The sequence below is a fragment of the Salvelinus fontinalis genome, unplaced genomic scaffold, assembly GCF_029448725.1.
Source record: "Salvelinus fontinalis isolate EN_2023a unplaced genomic scaffold, ASM2944872v1 scaffold_0586, whole genome shotgun sequence".
Taxonomy (NCBI): Eukaryota; Metazoa; Chordata; class Actinopteri; order Salmoniformes; family Salmonidae; genus Salvelinus; species Salvelinus fontinalis.
The window spans coordinates 8434-26161 of record NW_026600795.1 but is presented as its reverse complement, the minus strand read 5'-3'; the positions used below and the strand labels follow the sequence as shown (position 1 = coordinate 26161).

The 17728-nt window shown below is 40.1% G+C and overlaps 2 protein-coding genes across 4 annotated transcripts; one reads left to right on the top strand and one right to left on the bottom strand.

Moving 5' to 3' along the window:
- The first annotated feature begins 1502 nt into the window (after window positions 1-1502).
- Window positions 1503-13635, top strand: LOC129846557 (zinc finger protein 436-like). 3 transcript variants are annotated; one of them, XM_055914504.1, is made up of 3 exons: window positions 1503-2048; window positions 12949-13031; window positions 13303-13635. In XM_055914504.1, the coding sequence occupies exons 1-3, from the start codon at window positions 1727-1729 to the stop codon at window positions 13555-13557; spliced, it is 660 nt and encodes a 219-aa protein (XP_055770479.1). In that variant the 5' UTR covers window positions 1503-1726; the 3' UTR covers window positions 13558-13635. The 3 variants fall into 3 exon arrangements, with proteins under 3 accessions (XP_055770479.1, XP_055770478.1, XP_055770477.1); XM_055914503.1 differs by having other exon boundaries at window positions 12934-13031; window positions 13303-13633; XM_055914502.1 differs by lacking the exons at window positions 12949-13031; window positions 13303-13635 and adding an exon at window positions 8904-11223.
- Window positions 13636-14602: 967 nt separating this feature from the next.
- On the bottom strand, window positions 14603-17429 carry LOC129846559 (zinc finger protein 135-like; the record flags this gene model as incomplete). Its single annotated transcript, XM_055914505.1, has 1 exon — window positions 14603-17429. A coding segment is annotated over one exon (1228 nt), but the record flags the coding sequence as incomplete, so codon positions are not given.
- Window positions 17430-17728: the final 299 nt, after the last annotated feature.

Sequence of the window (17728 nt, the reverse complement as noted above, 5' to 3'; positions counted from 1 at the left end):
GCCCAACTATAATTTAGCCCAAACAACTACCTCTTTCCCTACTGTATTTATTTATTTAGCTCCTTTGCACCCCATTATTTATATCTCTACTTTGCACATTCTTCCACTGCAAATCTACCATTCCAGTGTTTTACTTGCTATATTGTATTTACTTTGCCACCATGGCCTTTGTTTTGCCTTTACCTCCCTTATCTCACCTCATTTGCTCACATTGTATATAGACTTATTTTTCTACTGTATTATTGACTGTATGTTTGTTTTACTCCTTGTGTAACTCTGTGTTGTTGTGTGTGTCAAACTGCTTTGTTTTATCTTGGCCAGGTTGCAGTTGTAAAATGAGAACTTGTTCTCAACTGGCCGACCTGGTTAAATAAACAAGAAATAAATAACACATAATAATACAAAAATGTAGCAGCAGTATAGACCTAGTCTGTTCATTATATACATCTACATGATGTATTGTTACACCATGTAGGAGCAGTATAGACCTAGTCTGTTCATTATATACATCTACATGATGTATTGTTACACCATGTAGGAGCAGTATAGACCTAGTCTGTTCATTATATACATCTACATGATGTATTGTTACACCATGTAGGAGCAGTATAGACCTAGTCTGTTCATTATATACATCTACATGATGTATTGTTACACCATGTAGGAGCAGTATAGACATAGTCTGTTCATTATATACAACAACATGATGTATTGTTACACCATGTAGGAGCAGTATAGACCTAGTCTGTTCATTATATACATCTACATGATGTATTGTTACACCATGTAGGAGCAGTATGGACCTAGTCTGTTCATTATATACATCTACATGATGTATTGTTACACCATGTAGGAGCAGTATGGACCTAGTCTGTTCATTATATACATCTACATGATGTATTGTTACACCATGTAGGAGCAGTATAGACCAAGTCTGTACATTATATACATCTACATGATGTATTGTTACACCATGTAGCAGCAGTATAGACCTAGTCTGTTCATTATATACATCTACATGATGTATTGTTACACCATGTAGGAGCAGTATAGACCTAGTCTGTTCATTATATACATCTACATGATGTATTGTTACACCATGTAGGAGCAGTATAGACCTAGTCTGTTCATTATATACATCTACATGATGTATTGTTACACCATGTAGGAGCAGTATAGACCTAGTCTGTTCATTATAGTAGCTAGCTGCTAATTAGTAGCTAGCTGCTAATTTAGATGTAATATAACTTAATGAAACTGCCTTTAATATGCTGTGGTAAACATTTTTTATTCGCACTAATCAATCAACACATTCCTGTCTTTGTATGTCTCAATATAATGGTATTATTTATTTAAATCCATTTACAATAATCTTTGTCTAAGAATAAAATATGATCCTCAACTGCGTTTCCCCTCCAGTCAGCAGACGGCGATGTGCGTCTTTCAGGCGACGCTGCCAGCGTGATGTATAATCTAGTGGACGGTTCTTCATAAACAGCTCGTCAACCACCTCGGTCACTTGCTAGCCAACATAGCCGTAAGATTCAAGCTATTTATACGCTTTCGGTGTATATTAGCTGCTGTGTTTTCGACACACTTAGGTCGTATCAACTTGTTAACCTATTTAATATTACGTTATTTTGTATTAGTCAGCTATAGTAGCTGGCTGGTTAAGTTAGCACTGGGCTAGTCGCTAATGATAGCTAGCTAGCTAACATCTCCGAACATGAGCTCCATAAACTTCTCCCCTCCTGTTAAAGAAGAGGATAAGGTCTGCTGGACGGAGAAAGGAGGTCTGTGGCTGAACATTAACGTGAAAGAGGAGGAGGAAGAAGAGGATGTCACAGTAAATCAAGAAGTAGAGGGTGAGGCTGTTACAGTGAAAGAAGAAGAGAAAGACGTTTCAGTGAAAGAAGAGGAAGACGCGTTCAGAGTTAAAGAGGAGGAAGATGAGAAAGAGGAGGATGTAGTTTTTGGTGTGAAAGAGGAGGGGGAGATTACTGTCACATTGGAGGAAGAAGAGGAGGTTGGAGATCCGTTTAACACAAGTAAGTACCGTCTCTGCAGTCGTTGAACCAATATGCAGTAAAGGGGTTCTACACTGTAATGTTGTTCTGTAGAAATGGCTGAAGCTACACTGTAAAGTGTAGAACATCAAGAGTGGACCATCAACAAAACGTTAACAAGTGATCAAACGCATCTAATGACAATGCCTGAAATACTGTAGTCCTCAATATCTCCTATTAGATTAGCCCAATATGTAGTCTTAAAGGGGCAATCAGTAGTTGTTACATCCATTTTGGGACTTATACTTTTTTTTACTCCAATGTTTGTAAGTAAATATAAACAAACACTGTATATCCTCTAAACATGGTTAAAACTATAATGTTGATATCATGGATGGTTTCGTTTCTCCAGCCCCATCCCTCAGCTTTTTACCGAAACGGGCAGGGAGTACGCTCATATCAATTGAGAATAATTTCACACAATACTTTCATATCACATCAAAATAAGTAACCAGTCGCAATACCCCAAACGGTAAACCAAATTAGTTTCTCATAATTTCACCTTCTTTTAGGCTTATTTTTCTTCTTTGGACTTTATATGGCGGTTGGAAACCAACTTTAAGGTGCATTACCACCATCAACTGGACTGGAGTGTGGACCTCAGTTCATCTTTCAATCACCCACGTGGGTATATACGAAGATAGTCATGAAGAGGGCACAACAAAACCTTTTCCCCCTCAGGAGACTGAAAAGATTTGGCATGGGTCCCCAGATCCTCACCTGGTGTGGCAACTGCTCGCCATCTGACCCTAAGGCGCTACAGAGGGTAGTGCGAACGGCCCAGTACATCACTGTGGCCAAGCTTCCTGCCATCCAGGACCTATATAATAGGCGGTGTCAGAAGAAAGCCCACAAAATTGTCAGAGACTCCAGTCACCCAATCATAGACTGTTTTCTCTGCTACCGCAGCGCCAAGTCTAGGAAATCTGTAAAATCACCACCGGACAATTTACATTGACCCCCCCCCCCACCTCCCTCCCTTTTGTGCACTGCTGCTACTCGCTGGTTGTTTGTTACCTATGCATAGTCACTACACTCCCCTACCTTCATGTACAGATTACCGCAACTAGCCTGTAACCCCGCACACTGACTCGCTACCGGTGCCCCCTGTATATAGCCTCCACACTGACTCTGTACCGGTACCCCCTGTATATAGTCTCCACACTGACTCGGTACCGGTGCCCCCTGTATATAGCCTCCACACTGACTCAGTACCGGTGCCCCCTGTATATACCCTCCACATTGACTCAGTACCGGTGCCCCCTGTATATAGCCTCCACACTGACTCGCTACCGGTGCCCCCTGTATATAGCCTCCACACTGACTCGGTACCGGTGCCCCCTGTATATAGCCTCCACACTGACTCGCTACCGGTGCCCCCTGTATATAGCCTCCACACTGACTCGGTACTGGTGCCCCCTGTATATAGCCTCCACACTGACTCAGTACCGGTGCCCCCTGTATATAGCCTCCACACTGACTCGGTACCGGTGCCCCCTGTATATAGCCTCGTTATTCTCATTGTGTTACTTTTTATTATTACTTTTTATTTTAGTCTACTTGGTAAACGTTTTCTTCTTCTTGAACTGCACTGTTGGTTAAGGGCTTGTAAGTAAAGCATTTCACAGTAAAGTCTAAGTTGGTGTCTTGACGGATTTGTTAAAAAAACGGTTTGTCATAAAACACTATATATATATATTTAAATGATGCTGACATCCCTCCCCAGAGGTGTCTCATTATTGGGATTCATTGCTGATTCCTACCTGTAGCTCACTATGAGGTGTCTAGTGATACAGGTTAAGGGCCCTGTTGGAGATTGGTGGTTGGTAGCGGAGTCGAGGGAACAAGCAGGGTTGGACAGGGCCATGTTATTATCCCACACACAGTCTCTGTGGTTCAAATGAACCCCATTCCTGGGAATTAGATTTGATTACAAATCGCCTCTGTCTGTTACCACAGAAGGGTTCCGTCTGTCCCATCTATCCTGCTTTGTCACCAGTACCTTGACTGGTTGATAGGGGGAACCTCCATGCTTAATATAGAAACAGTAATTAGGGGAAAACTGTTTAGTAAACTGAAATAAAATAACAAACCTGTTTGACTCCAAAACTAAAATAGCCTAAAATAATAACCAGCATAAATTGTGTTCCGTTTGAATAATTTATATCTTAACTTTGGACAAAAATAGAATTGGGTTTTAAATATATTTTACGTGGGTTTTAAATCTGAACCTGGTGGCTGGTAAATGCTGCCATGGGATGGCAATGTTTCAAATAGACCTAGCTTGTGTATCACTATCACCTGCTATCACCAGAAATACTTTAAGAAATTAGGATATCGGAAACTACTTTCAATTTGTATTAACAGCTTAAAGAAAAGTACATTGGCATTAATTAACCTCTGTGAACAAGAAGCACAACAATACAAATATTTTCAGAGATGTGAGATAATTAACTTGTTCTCTGTAATATCGTATAGCTTTGCAATCGTACCATTACGTATTTTCAAGGAAAATAGGCATGTTTCTCGACTTATACCCTGACTTTAAAAAGATTTTGAAGATAGATTAGATGTTAGATAGATTTTTTAGTTAGATTTTCGTGAGAATTAGGAACTGTGTCTCAGCATGACAATGTGAACGTGATTGGTCGACAGTCTCTTGGACGGGCGTTATATACGCTTTGACATTTTCTGGAATAGTTTTTATTTGAAAACGTTTTTGTTTACTTGTCTGCCTATTGAATTTGGAATGGACTCTACTGTTCATCTCTGAAACTCACTGAGATAATTCCTTTGATCCAGCAGTAGCAATACAGGGATATAACATCTACAGAAATGACAGGAATGCTTATGGGGGAGGTGTTGCTGTATACAGTGCATTCGGGAAAGTATTCAGACCCCTTGACTTTTTCCACTTTTTGTTACTTTAAAGCCTTATTCTAAAATTGATTAAAAAATTGTTTTCCCTCTTTCATTTAGCTAATTTATTTGGCACACCTGCATTTGGGGAGTTTTTCCCATCCTTCTCTGCAGATCCTCTCTAGCTCTGTCATTTTGGATGGGGAACATCACTGCACAGCTATTTTCAGGTCTCTCCAGAGATGTTAGATCGGGCTCAAGTCCGGGCTCTGGCTATGTCACTCAAGAACATTTAGAGACTTCTACAGAAGCCACTCCTGCGTTGTCTTGGCTGTGTGCTTAAGGTCGTTGTCCTATTGGATGGCGAACCTTTTCCCCAGTCTGAGGTCCTGAGCGCTCTGGAGCAGGTCTTTCATCAAGGATCTCTCTGCACTTTGCTCCGTTAATATTTCCCTCCATCCTGACTAGTCTCCCAGTCCATGCTGCTGAAAAACATCCCACAGCATGATTCTGCCACCACTATGCTTCACCGTAGGGATGGTGCCAGGTTTCCTCCAGACGTGACTCTTGGCATTCAGGCCAAAGAGTTCCATCTTGGTTTCATCAGACCAGAGAATCTTGTTTCTCATGGTCTGAGAGTCGTTAAGGTGCCTTTTGTCAAACTCCAAGTGGTCTGTCATGTGCCTTTTACTGAGGAGTGGTTTCCATCTGGCCACTCTCCCAGAAATGTCTGATTGGTGGAGTGCTGCAGAGATGGTTGTCCTTCTGGAAGGTTCTCACATCTCCACAGAGGAACTTTGCAGCTCTGTCAGAGTGACCATCAGGATTTTGGTCACCTCCCTGACCAAGGCCCTTCTCCCCCAATCGCTCAGTTTGGCCAGGTGACGAGCTCTAGGAAGAGTATTCCATTTATGAATGATGGAGGCCACTGTGTTCTTGGGAACCTTTCCCCAGATCTATGCCTCGACACACTCCTGTCTTGGAGCTCTACGGACAATTCCTTCGACCTCATTGCTTGTTTTTTTCTCTGACATGCTCTGTCAACTCTGGGACCTTATATATACAGGTGTGTGCCTTCCAAATCATATCCAATCAATTGAATTTACCACAGGTGGACTCTGAACAAGTTGTAGATACATCTCAAGGATGATTAATGGAAACAAGATGCACCTGAAAGCAATTTCTAGTCTCATAGCAAAGGGTCTGAATACTTACGTAAATAAGGTATTTCTGTTTATTATCTGTTATCATTATGGGCTATTGATGTCACCCCTCTGAAACAAGATAGCCTAACCATCAGAAAAAAACTAAGTATATATATTTTTTTACCTGTTTTCACATTTGTGTTAATTATTGAGGATTCTATTGTGTGTAGATTATTGAGGATTCTATTGTGTGTAGATGAATGAGGATTCTATTGTGTGTAGATGAGTGAGGATCATATTGTGAGTAGATTAATGAGGATTCTATTGTGTGTAGATTAATGGTTGGTTTCTCAAATGACTGCCTCACCTGGTTCACCAACTACTTCTCTGATAGAATTCAGTGTGTCAAATCGGAGGGCCTGTTGTCCGGACCTTTGGCAGTCTCTATGGGGGTGCCACAGGGTTCAATTCTCGGGCTATTTCGTATACATCTGACCCTTCTTTGGACACTGTGTTAACAAACCTCCAAACGAGCTTCAATGCCATATAACACTCCTTCTGTGGCCTCCAACTGCTCTTAAACGCTAGTAAAACTAAATGTATGCTCTTCACCGATCGCTGTAAAACTACCTTAGACTGCATCCAGTAAATCACAGTGCCATCCGTTTTGTCACCAAAGCCCCATATACCACCCACCACTGAGACCTGTATGCTCTAGTCGGCTGGCCCTCGCTACATATTCGTTGCCAAACCCACTGGCTGCAGGTCATCTATAAGTCTTTGCTAGGCCGCCTTCACTCAGCTCACTGGTCACCATAGCAACGCCCACCCATAGCACGCGCTCCAGGAGGTATATCTCACTGGTCATCCCCAAAGCCAACACCTCTTTGGCCACCTTTCCTTCCAGTTCTCTGCTGCCAATGACTGGAACAAAATGCAAAAATCGCTGAAGTTGGAGACTTATATCTCCCTCACTAACTTTAAGCATCAGCTATCTGAGCAGCTCACCAATCGCTGCAGCTGTACACAGCCCATCTGTAAATAGCTCATACAACTGCCTACCTCATCCCCATGTTTTTATTTACTTTTTTTGCTCTTTTGCTCCCCAGAATTTCTACTTGCACATCATCATCTACACATCTATCACTCCAGTGTTAATTTGTTAAATTGTAATTACTTCGCTACTATGGCCTATTTATTGCCTTACCTCCGTACTCCATTTGCACACACTGTATAAAGATTTTTCTATTGTGTTATTGACTATACGTTTGTTTATCCCACGTGTAACTCTGTGTTTTTGTCGCACTGCTTTGCTTTATCTTGGCCAGGTCACAGTTGTAAATGAGAACTTGTTCTCAACTGGCCTACCTGGTTAAATAAAGCTGAAATAAATTCAATAATAATAATCGTAACTTTATTGACAACACCCAAATGGATACTGTCATTAACGTGGTTCTACATCATTCTTAATACTGTAGCTGTTTAGTTACAGTCACATGTTCAACTATCATCAGCTGATCCAGGAAATCATTTTCTGAATTCCAGTCACATGACAAACATCACGACATGCAACAACAACCAAAGTGCTTCTTCATTCATTACTCTGGTAAAGACAGTTATGCCGTGCTCCACGTTGGATCCAAAATACCTAACAAATTGATGTTTATAATGTTATTGTCTGCTTGATTTACAGTAGGGTCTCGTTAGTCTGTTTGGACACAGAGATACTTAGCTCATAATGTGTAGAGAACTGTTCCTTGATGGATAGGCTATTGTACAATACACAGAGCTATTTTCCTTTATTTGTAGTTTGGTGAAATTATGGGTCCTACAGTAGGTCTATGTTGTTGTTAGGTGAAGTTATGGGTCCTACGGTAGGTCTATGCTATTGTTATGTGTCCTACAGTAGGTCTATGTTGTTATGGGTCCTAGAGTACACTGTGTATGTCATGCAATAACAACCAAAGTGCTTCTTTGTTCATTACAGGTATATTTGTTGTTAGGTGCAGTTACGGGCCAATTTGACAAACTGCGTACAAAATCTCATTGTCAGGTTGATGGAAAAGCTAGACAAAGAGCATTTTACTGTTTGAAGTGTTTTTTAAATACAAAGCGGTTGATTTGTGATGATGACACAAACATTATATTAAGCAGGACATTCAAACAAGCCTTACAATTATAATCCAAAGTAGTGTGAAATGTCCTCATAATCAACCCGGAAATGGAGGTTCCTCCCCTGAGTTTTACCCCATTAACATTCAGAATACATTGTGGAAAACTAAAATCTTTGCTCACCATTTTTGCTCCAGGCAGATATACTACGTCCATAACTAGTGGTTTCCTCATTACCAGATGTACTACATCTATAACTAGTGGTTTCCTCATTACCAGATATACTACATCCATAACTAGTGGTTTCCTCATTACCAGATATACTACATCCATAACTAGTGGTTTCCTCATTACCAGATATACTACATCCATAACATCCATCATTAGCAGGGAGGAGTTTCTACAATCAAATTGTATGTGCTTTGCCCTCGTGTCGCAATTTTATTAAACACAGAAAGGGGCCTATATTGGAGACCAAAAGTCATCTGTCACACTGCTTAGAGTTTCAACAACATGAATAACTTATTTCTAGCCTACAATCATCGATGTTACTACTAATGTGAAAACAAGAAAAAATATAACTTGTTGCTCATTTTAAGACCAAATAACTTTAAGAGTGTGCGGCTCTCCTTTATTTTTATTTTTTTAAGCATCACCTTTTACAATGGATTTCCGCTGTTGTGGGCCTTTAATCATCTGTCTGACTTTGTTGTTCACACAGGAGAGATACTTCACTATTGTGGATCATCTGGGGAGCCTCAACAATTTCAAGATGCTGAAGAGGCAGAGAAGAGTCTCTCCAGATCAGAACACCTCAATAAACACCAGCGGAGACCCACAGGGAGGAGAACTCACTGCCGCTCTGACTGTGGGAAGAGATTCACCTCATCAGGCATTAAAATTCATCAGAGAACACACACAGGAGAGAAACCTTATAGCTGTGATCAATGTGGGAAGAGTTTTGGTCGATCTAGCCATCTGACTCAACACCAGAGAATACACACAGGAGATAAATCTTATAGCTGTGGTCAATGTGGGAAGAGTTTTGGTCAATCTTGCCATCTGACTAGACACCAGAGAACACACACAGGAGAGAAACCTTATAGCTGTGATCAATGTGGGAAGAGTTTTCGTCAAGCTGGAGATCTGACAGTGCACCAGAGAACACACACAGGAGAGAAACCTTATAGCTGTGGTCAATGTGGGAAGAGTTTTGGTCATTCTGCCAATCTGGTATCACACCAGAGAACACACACAGGAGAGAAAGCTCATACCTGTGATCAATGTGACAAGAGATACTCTGTTAAAAGACATCTGATCAAACATCAGAAAATACATGAAGCAGTTGTTTCATGATATCAATGAATTAATGTCACAATGTAGAATGTTTTTAACAATGTAGAAGGAGTATTTTAAGGAATTACACAATATAGAACCCTAAACGTTTGCCCCATTCAATTGATTTCAGCCTTAGTAAAAATCCAGGCTCTTGAAAGAGTACTATTTATGTGATTTAACAAAAAAGTGACTAACACAAAAAGAGCTGTGTTACACTTACCATGTTGGTGAACCATTTGAATCAAAATGCAACACTTCAAAATGTGGCGAGCGATCTGTTTCCTACAAATTGTCCTCTATCCAGGGATGTACACATTACTCCCACATTCCGTGTGGTTTTTGAGCTGTTAGTTTTAACAGGATGTGCAACCTCATCTCCCTCCTGTCACACAATTGATTTCAACATGATATCGTTGAGTGATGACAAATAAGTGTTGCGTTCCTTTGTTTTGCAACCCCTAAATTTAAATGCATCACTCCAAAATGTAGCTGACTGTCTTCTGCAGGTTGTCCTCTAACCAGTGAGCTAAAAGATATCTCCCATTTCCATGTGTTTTTTGTTGTTGTTAGTTTCAACAGCACGAACAACCTGATTTCCCCCCTAATCGATATCAGTGATTTTTTGCTACTTGTCAAAACAACAGCGTTTCTGGTGCTTGTGCAGTTTATAAGGAGCTTGTTTATATAAATACAAGTAATATGATTATTGTGGCAGATGTTTGTGTATTTAGCACATTTTACGTTTAGGTTTTCAATTTATCACAAACTGTTTCTGCATTTGGACTATTGATTTGGACACGTTTAAACTGTGACATTGGGGATATCCCACCAAGCAAACTGTCGACATTGGGGATATCCCACCTAGCAAAATGTCATTGAAAATCAGACTATGCCCGACGTACAATATAAGTTTGGTTTTAGTTGAAAGTTGAAAATATATTTTTTTTTAAATTTCAACATACTTGCAGCCTATACACATGGACGCTGTATAATAAATAGGTCTATAATCAATTTTATTAACAATCCTAATAAATTGAGTCATAAATATAAAATATATTTGTTGTCTGTTGTGTTACAGACTTTGGTTTTTCCATTTATGTTTTGAGGTCGGACTTTAGAACGTCGGAATTTAGGATGTCTAGCTCATTATCTCGTAGGACGCACTGATTGGTGTCACCGCGTTAGTCACTATGTGTTACACTTGTGCTGGCTTGTCCATCTCGTTAGTGGGAAGGTGTTTCACCTGAGCTGGTCCAGGTTCTATTTAAGAGTGTCTGGCCCAGTGCTCCAGTGGTCTTGATAGATGTGGAGAGTCAACACCTTTAGTTGCTCCACCTTTTTGGTTTGCTTCCTGTCTGTGAGTTTTTCTTTTGTTTGCCTCTTCTTTGGCAAATTTAGTGGGTCTCATGGTGGGTGTCTTTTAGGTCCCAGTTGTTGTTACTAGTCAATTTTCATTGGACACCCCCCATAGTGTCTTTCAGAACCCCTCCTAAAAAACAAGCTAATATTTTTTGGTTGAATATTTTAACATTTTAATCAATGGCATTTCCTTAGGATGCTCATTAGTCTTTAAGTTGTATTTTTATCCTCTTATGTTTGTGTACTAAATATATCTGTTTATTTTCATAGGTTTTTCCTGTGAAGCCATTGTGTTGCATCCATGTCTGAAATGTGCTGTATAAATAAAGCTTGATTTGAACATATTGCAAAACAAATTAATCAAATGACTGACCAATCAACAGAGTCTTGGTCCGTCTTAGTATGAGAACAGTATCAATCCCACTTTTCCAGCCTGCTGAAGGTGTGGTGGAGTGGTAACCACCACCCCCGGCTCTACCAAGGGCTTGAGGTGGTCACCCACAGCTCTGCTTATGTTCTGTGGCCTTGCCGTTCCATTTCTTGACTGCCCCTGCAACACAGAAACACATTTAATCATATTATATACAACACTCAAAGTAATGGATATGGAGCATCTATGGCCTCAGTTACACCTGGCACCTAAATGTGACTTCTGTCATCTGATCACTCCAAGCTGCATTAGGTTCAGATCTACCAGGATGGGCCTTTGACATAGTCTGGATGCAGTCAGGCCACCAAATATGCATAAGCAATGTAAAGAGATGGGTTGAATGAGTGGGGAAAAGTACATTCTACACAAATGACCTTCATAATAGCAAAGAACAAATGTGTGTGCCTGAGGGGAAATTAACTTTCATACAGCCAAAAGGAGTGAGAAATTACACCAATATCAGCGGACAATTTGCACTAATGTAAATAAACATAGATGATGGAACATATTCCCTTTTGCTGACGTGATGAACCGCTAAGGGGACATAAATATTTACCATCTAAACCATGTGTGAACTCTCACCTCTCTGGCTGTAGAAGTGTTCTTCCTAACCAGTCCCTCAACAGCTCCCTGACTGAGCTCCACCCTCACTGGGTCTTCAGAGGAGAGGAAGGCTGAGGAGGGATGGAAGGATGAATGGATCAGTCAGTCAATAAAGTGTAGAGCTGCTGTCTATGCTGTTTGACAAAATCACTATTTTAGTAGTTCATTAAAGTAAATAAGGCTTTATGACTGATGAATACTAACTATCAATCACTTAGATCATGTATTTTCAGGTAGCGATACATCTTTGGGACGTCCGTAGCCCGTTGAAGTTGACATTTAAAATGGTTAAGTTAGGGGTTAAGGTTAGGGTTTAGTGTAGGGATGTCTCAAGAATCCCTAGAGAATACCCTAGAGTTAACTTGTTGTCTGAAAATAAAATGTACATTTTCCTCACCTGCGTCCAGTCAGCAAATGGACTAGATGCCGCTTAGGCCGCCCGTTGTGACTCCGTCAAGAATTCAGCAGAGCAAGTTTGTATGAAGGTCTGGTTATTAAATGGGTACATAATTCAATAGTAATATCCTCTAAAACGCTCTGGTGACAAACTTTGCTGCCCTGTTTCCAGTTGTCCACATGGCTGGAAGAACCTATTCAAGTAAGGAAATAGATTTTCAAAGTGTAAAAAAAACAACGATGTATAATTAGCTAACTAGCTACAGTGCAGGCTAACTCAAATGAGCTGTTAAATGAACTAGCTAGTTGGCTAGCTATCTAACCAACTTCAAATACTGTATAGATAGATAGCTAAGTGAATGAAATATCACCAGCTACCTAACTTCATATTAGCTATCTATTTATCACTGTAAAAAACAAACTCCAAATGCATTTGTAGGTAGCTAGCTAACAGCCTTGGAGGGTGAAAGGATAGCAGCCCCAACTGTCAGTGAGAGAGGAGGCTATTCTGGATAGGGCAGGTACTTTAGTGTTGTTCCTGTCCCTAGAAGTGAGGACGGAGATAATAGTAACATAATATTCAGTGTGGTGTAATTTGACTGTAATGAAGTGTGTTTCTTGTGAGGTTTTCTGTCCTCAGATAAAGAGCTCTATGAAAGCCAGTCTACATATGAAGAGGTCCCAATGAAGAGCAGTGGTTCTCAGTCCTGGGGACTCAAAGAGGTGCACATTGTTGTTTTTGCCTCAGTACTGCACAGCTGATTCAAATGGTCAACTCATCATCAAGCTTCAAGTGGTATTTATGTATTCATTTGTGATGCTATCCTTGATATGATCCTGTTAGTCACATGCTACACATGTACATATGTGTGCCCATGCATCTATCAATCCAATGTTATCATGATTTGTTATTAGGGATATTATACTTTAGTAATCCACAATGACCTGGTGATGTAACAGTCTAATAATTACATTGTCTTCCATATTCCTACAGATACCTTGTAACTGGAGATTCCTTCAAAACATTTGCCTACAGTTACCGTGTAGGGCACTGCAAGGTTGGGTGACCAAGGTCATCTGGGACTGCCTCCTGGAGGAGTTCAGGTGTGTGAAGGCTACCTGTGTCCTGCGTAACTTCATGAGGATGGACACGAGGACCAGGAGGGGTCACAATGAACTCAAACGTTTTACCATTAGAACACTTGATGGAATTAAATCAAACGTTTTACCATTGGAACGCTTGATGTAATTAAATCAAACGGTTTACCATTGGAACACTTGATGTAATTAAATTAAACGTTTTACCATTGGGACGCTTGATGTAATTAAATCAAACGTTTTACCATTGGAACACTTGATGTAATTAAATCAAACGTTTTACCATTGGGACACTTGATGTAATTAAATCAAACGTTTTACAATTGGAACACTTGATGTAATTAAATCAAACGTTTTACAATTGGAACACTTGATGTAATTAAATCAAACGTTTTGCCATTGGGACACTTGATGTAATTAAATCAAACGTTTTGCCATTGGGACACTTGATGTAATTAAATCAAACGTTTTGCCATTGGAACACTTGATGTAATTAAATCAAACGTTTTACCATTGGAACACTTGATGTAATTAAATCAAACGTTTTGCCATTGGGACACTTGATGTAAATAAATCAAACGTTTTACCATTGGAACACTTGATGTAATTAAATCAAACGTTTTGCCATTGGGACACTTGATGTAATTAAATCAAACGTTTTGCCATTGGGACACTTGATGTAATTAAATCAAACGTTTTGCCATTGGGACACTTGATGTAATTAAATCAAACGTTTTGCCATTGGGACACTTGATGTAATTAAATCAAACGTTTTACCATTGGAACACTTGATGTAATTAAATCAAACGTTTTACAATTGGAACACTTGATTCACATTCTCCATGGTTGTCTCCAGCATGCTAAAGCGTTCACAGCTGGCGATCCCTCATCGTGATTGGTTGTTCCCCACCATTTGCAACAACGTCACTGAGCACCATCACTATCTTTCCTTCATGGATCTCCTGCATGTTTACATATCTGGCATTACTCATCTCATATGTATATACTGTATTCTATCCTATTCTACTGTATCTGTCTATGTATTACTCATCTCATATGTATATACTGTATTCTATTCTACTGTATCTTAGTCTATGTATTACTCATCTCATATGTATATACTGTATTCTATTCATTAACAAATACTAAGAGGGACCAAGAGTCTGTTGATTGGTCAGTCATTGGGTTCATTTGTTTAAGTCAAATCAAGCTTTATTTATGCAGCACATTTCAGACATGGATGCAACACAATGGCTTCACAGGAAAAAACAATGAAAATAAACAGAAATATTGAGGATAAAAAAACAAACAACTGAAAGACTAATGAGCATTGCAAAGGAAATGCCATTGATTCAAATATTAACAATATGATGCTACATCCAACCCAAAACATAACTTGTTTTTTAGGAGGGGTTCTGAAAGACACTACGGGGGCATCGATTGAAAATTGACTGGTAACAACTGGGACCTAAAAGACACCCACTATGACACCCACTAAATCTGCCCAAGAAGAGGCAAACAAAAGAAAAACCCACAACAAACTTTAAGACAGGAAGCAAACCAAAAAGGTGGAGCAACTAAAGGTGTTGACTCTCCACATCTATCAAGACAACTGGCGCACTGGGCCAGACACTCTTAAATAGAACCTGGACCAGCTCAGGTGAAACACCTTCCCACAAACGAGATGGACAAGCCAGCACAGGTGTAACACATACTGACTAACGAGGTGACACCAATCAGTGCGTCCTACGTGCTAAAGAGCTATACGCGCTAAAGTCCAACCTCAAAACATAAATGGAAAAACCAAATACTGTAACACCTTAAGAGAATGCTCACCACCAACAGAAAACAACTTCCATTTCACAATATAATCAACTACAATTCTTCACCAATATAAACATGGTGTCTACTGGCTATCAACAATTAAAAACAAGAAAAAGTGTATTTTTCCCCCACTAGCTTCTAGGACTCTCCTCCCCTTGGAACGAGCCCAAACATAACTCATCTCTAATACGGAAATTCAAAATAATTTGTGATCCATGGAACGCACTGGCTAAACACAAAACACAAATATTTTTGACTGCCCAACCTTGAGACAATCAGAAACCAAGTTGTCGTCACCATGGACACAAGCACCAAAAACCCTGTTGTTTTGACAAGTAGCAATAAATCACTGATATCGATTAGGGGGGAGATCAGGTTGTTCGTGCTGTTGAAACTAACATCTAAAAAACACATGGAAATGGGAGATATCTTTTACCTCACTGGTTAGAGGACAACCTGCAGAAGACAGTCAGCTACATTTTGGAGTGATGCATTTAAATTTAGGGGTCACTAAACAAAGGAACGCAACACTTATTTGTCATCACTCATCGATATGTTGAAATCAATTGTGCGAGAGGAGGGAGATGAGGTTGCACGTCCTGTTAAAACTAACAGCTCAAAAAACACAAGGAATCTGGGAATAATGTGTACATCACTGGTGAGAGGACAATTTGTAGAAAACAGATCGCTACATTCTGAAGTGCTGCATTTTGATTCAAGTGGGTCACCAATGTGGTAAGTGTAACACAACTCTTTTGTGTTAGTCACTTTTTGTTAAATCACATAAATAGTACTCTTTCAATTCAGAGCCTGTATTTTTCCCAAGTATAATATCCATATCACGCTGAAATCAATTGAATGGGGCAAAGGTTTAGGGTTCAACATTGTGAAATTCCTTAAAATACTCCTACTACAATGTTAAAACATTCTACATTGTGACATTAATTCATTGATATCACGAAATAACTCCTTCATGTATGTATTGTCTGATGTTTGATCAGAGATCTTTTATCAGAGTATCTCTTGTCACACTGATCACAGCTATAAGGTTTCTCTCCTGTGTGCGTTCTCTTATGTAGAGACAGAGAACCAGATGTAGTAAAACTCATCCCACATTGATCACAGCTATAAGGTTTCTCTCCTGTATGTATTCTCTGGTGTTGAGTCAGCTGTCCAGATTGACTAAAACTCTTCCCACATTGAACACAGCTATAAGGTTTCTCTCCTGTGTGTGTTCTCTGGTGTAAAGACAGATGGCCAGATGTAGTAAAACTCTTCCCACATTGACCACAGATATAAGGTTTCTCTCCTGTGTGTGTTCTCTGGTGCACTGTTAGTTCTCCAGATCGACCAAAACCCTTGCCACATTGATCACAGCTATAAGATTTCTCTCCTGAGTGTATTCTCTGGTGTAGAGTCAGATGGCCAGATCGACCAAAACTCTTCCCACATTGACCACAGCTATAAGGTTTCTCTCCTGTGTGTATTCTCTGGTGTAGAGTCAGATGGCCAGATGTAGTAAAACTCTTCCCACATTGACCACAGCTATAAGGTTTCTCTCCTGTGTGTATTCTCTGGTGTTTTGTCAGATGGCCAGATGTAGTAAAACTCTTCCCACATCGACCACAGCTGTAAGGTTTCTCTCCTGTGTGTGTTCTCTGGTGCACTGTCAGCGCTCCAGATTGACCAAAACTCTTCCCACATTGATCACAGCTATAAGGTTTCTCTCCTGTGTGTATTCTCTGGTGCAGAGTCAGATGGCCAGACTTAGTAAAACTCTTCCCACATTGACCACAGCTAAAAGATTTCTCTCCTGTGTGTCTTCTCTGGTGCACTGTCAGCTCTCCAGATTGACCAAAACTCTTCCCACATTGATCACAGTTATAAGGTTTCTCTCCTGTGTGTGTTCTCTGGTGTTTAGTCAGATTGCTAGATGCAGTAAAACTCTTCCCACATTGATCACAGCTAAAAGGTTTCTCTCCTGTGTGTGTTCTCTGATGAATTTTAATGCCTGCTAAGGAGGTGAATCTCTTCCCACAGTCAGAGCAGCAGTGAGTTCTCTTCCCTGTGGATCTCTGCAGGTGTTTATTGATGTGTTCTGATCTGGAGAGACTCTTCTCTGCCTCGTCAGCATCATGAGGTTGTTGAGGCTCCCCAGAGGACCCACGGTAGTCCCGTCTCTCTCCTGTGTGAACAACAAAGTCAGATGATTAAAGGCCAACAACAGTGGAAATCCACTGTAAAAGGTGATGCCAACAGTGTAGCCATGATGTTGTACAACAATTGACGTCTGTAATGAATGTTAAAATTATTTGACAATTGTCTTAAATTGAGCAAGAATAGTCATATAATGTCTTGTTTTCACATTAGTAGTAACATCGATGATTGTAGGCTAGAAATAAGTTATTCATGTTGTTGAAACTCTAAGCAGTGTGCCTGACAACTTTTGGTCTCCAATATAGGGCCCTTTCTGTGTTTCCTAAAACTGAGGAACGAGG

Coding starts and splice junctions, on each gene's coding strand:
- LOC129846557 (XM_055914502.1), top strand. CDS start 1,727: ATGAGCTCCATAAACTTCTCCCCTCCTGTTAAAGAAGAGGATAAGGTC. Junction 2,049..8,903: donor TGGAGATCCGTTTAACACAA/GTAAGTACCGTC, acceptor TTGTTCACACAG/GAGAGATACTTCACTATTGT.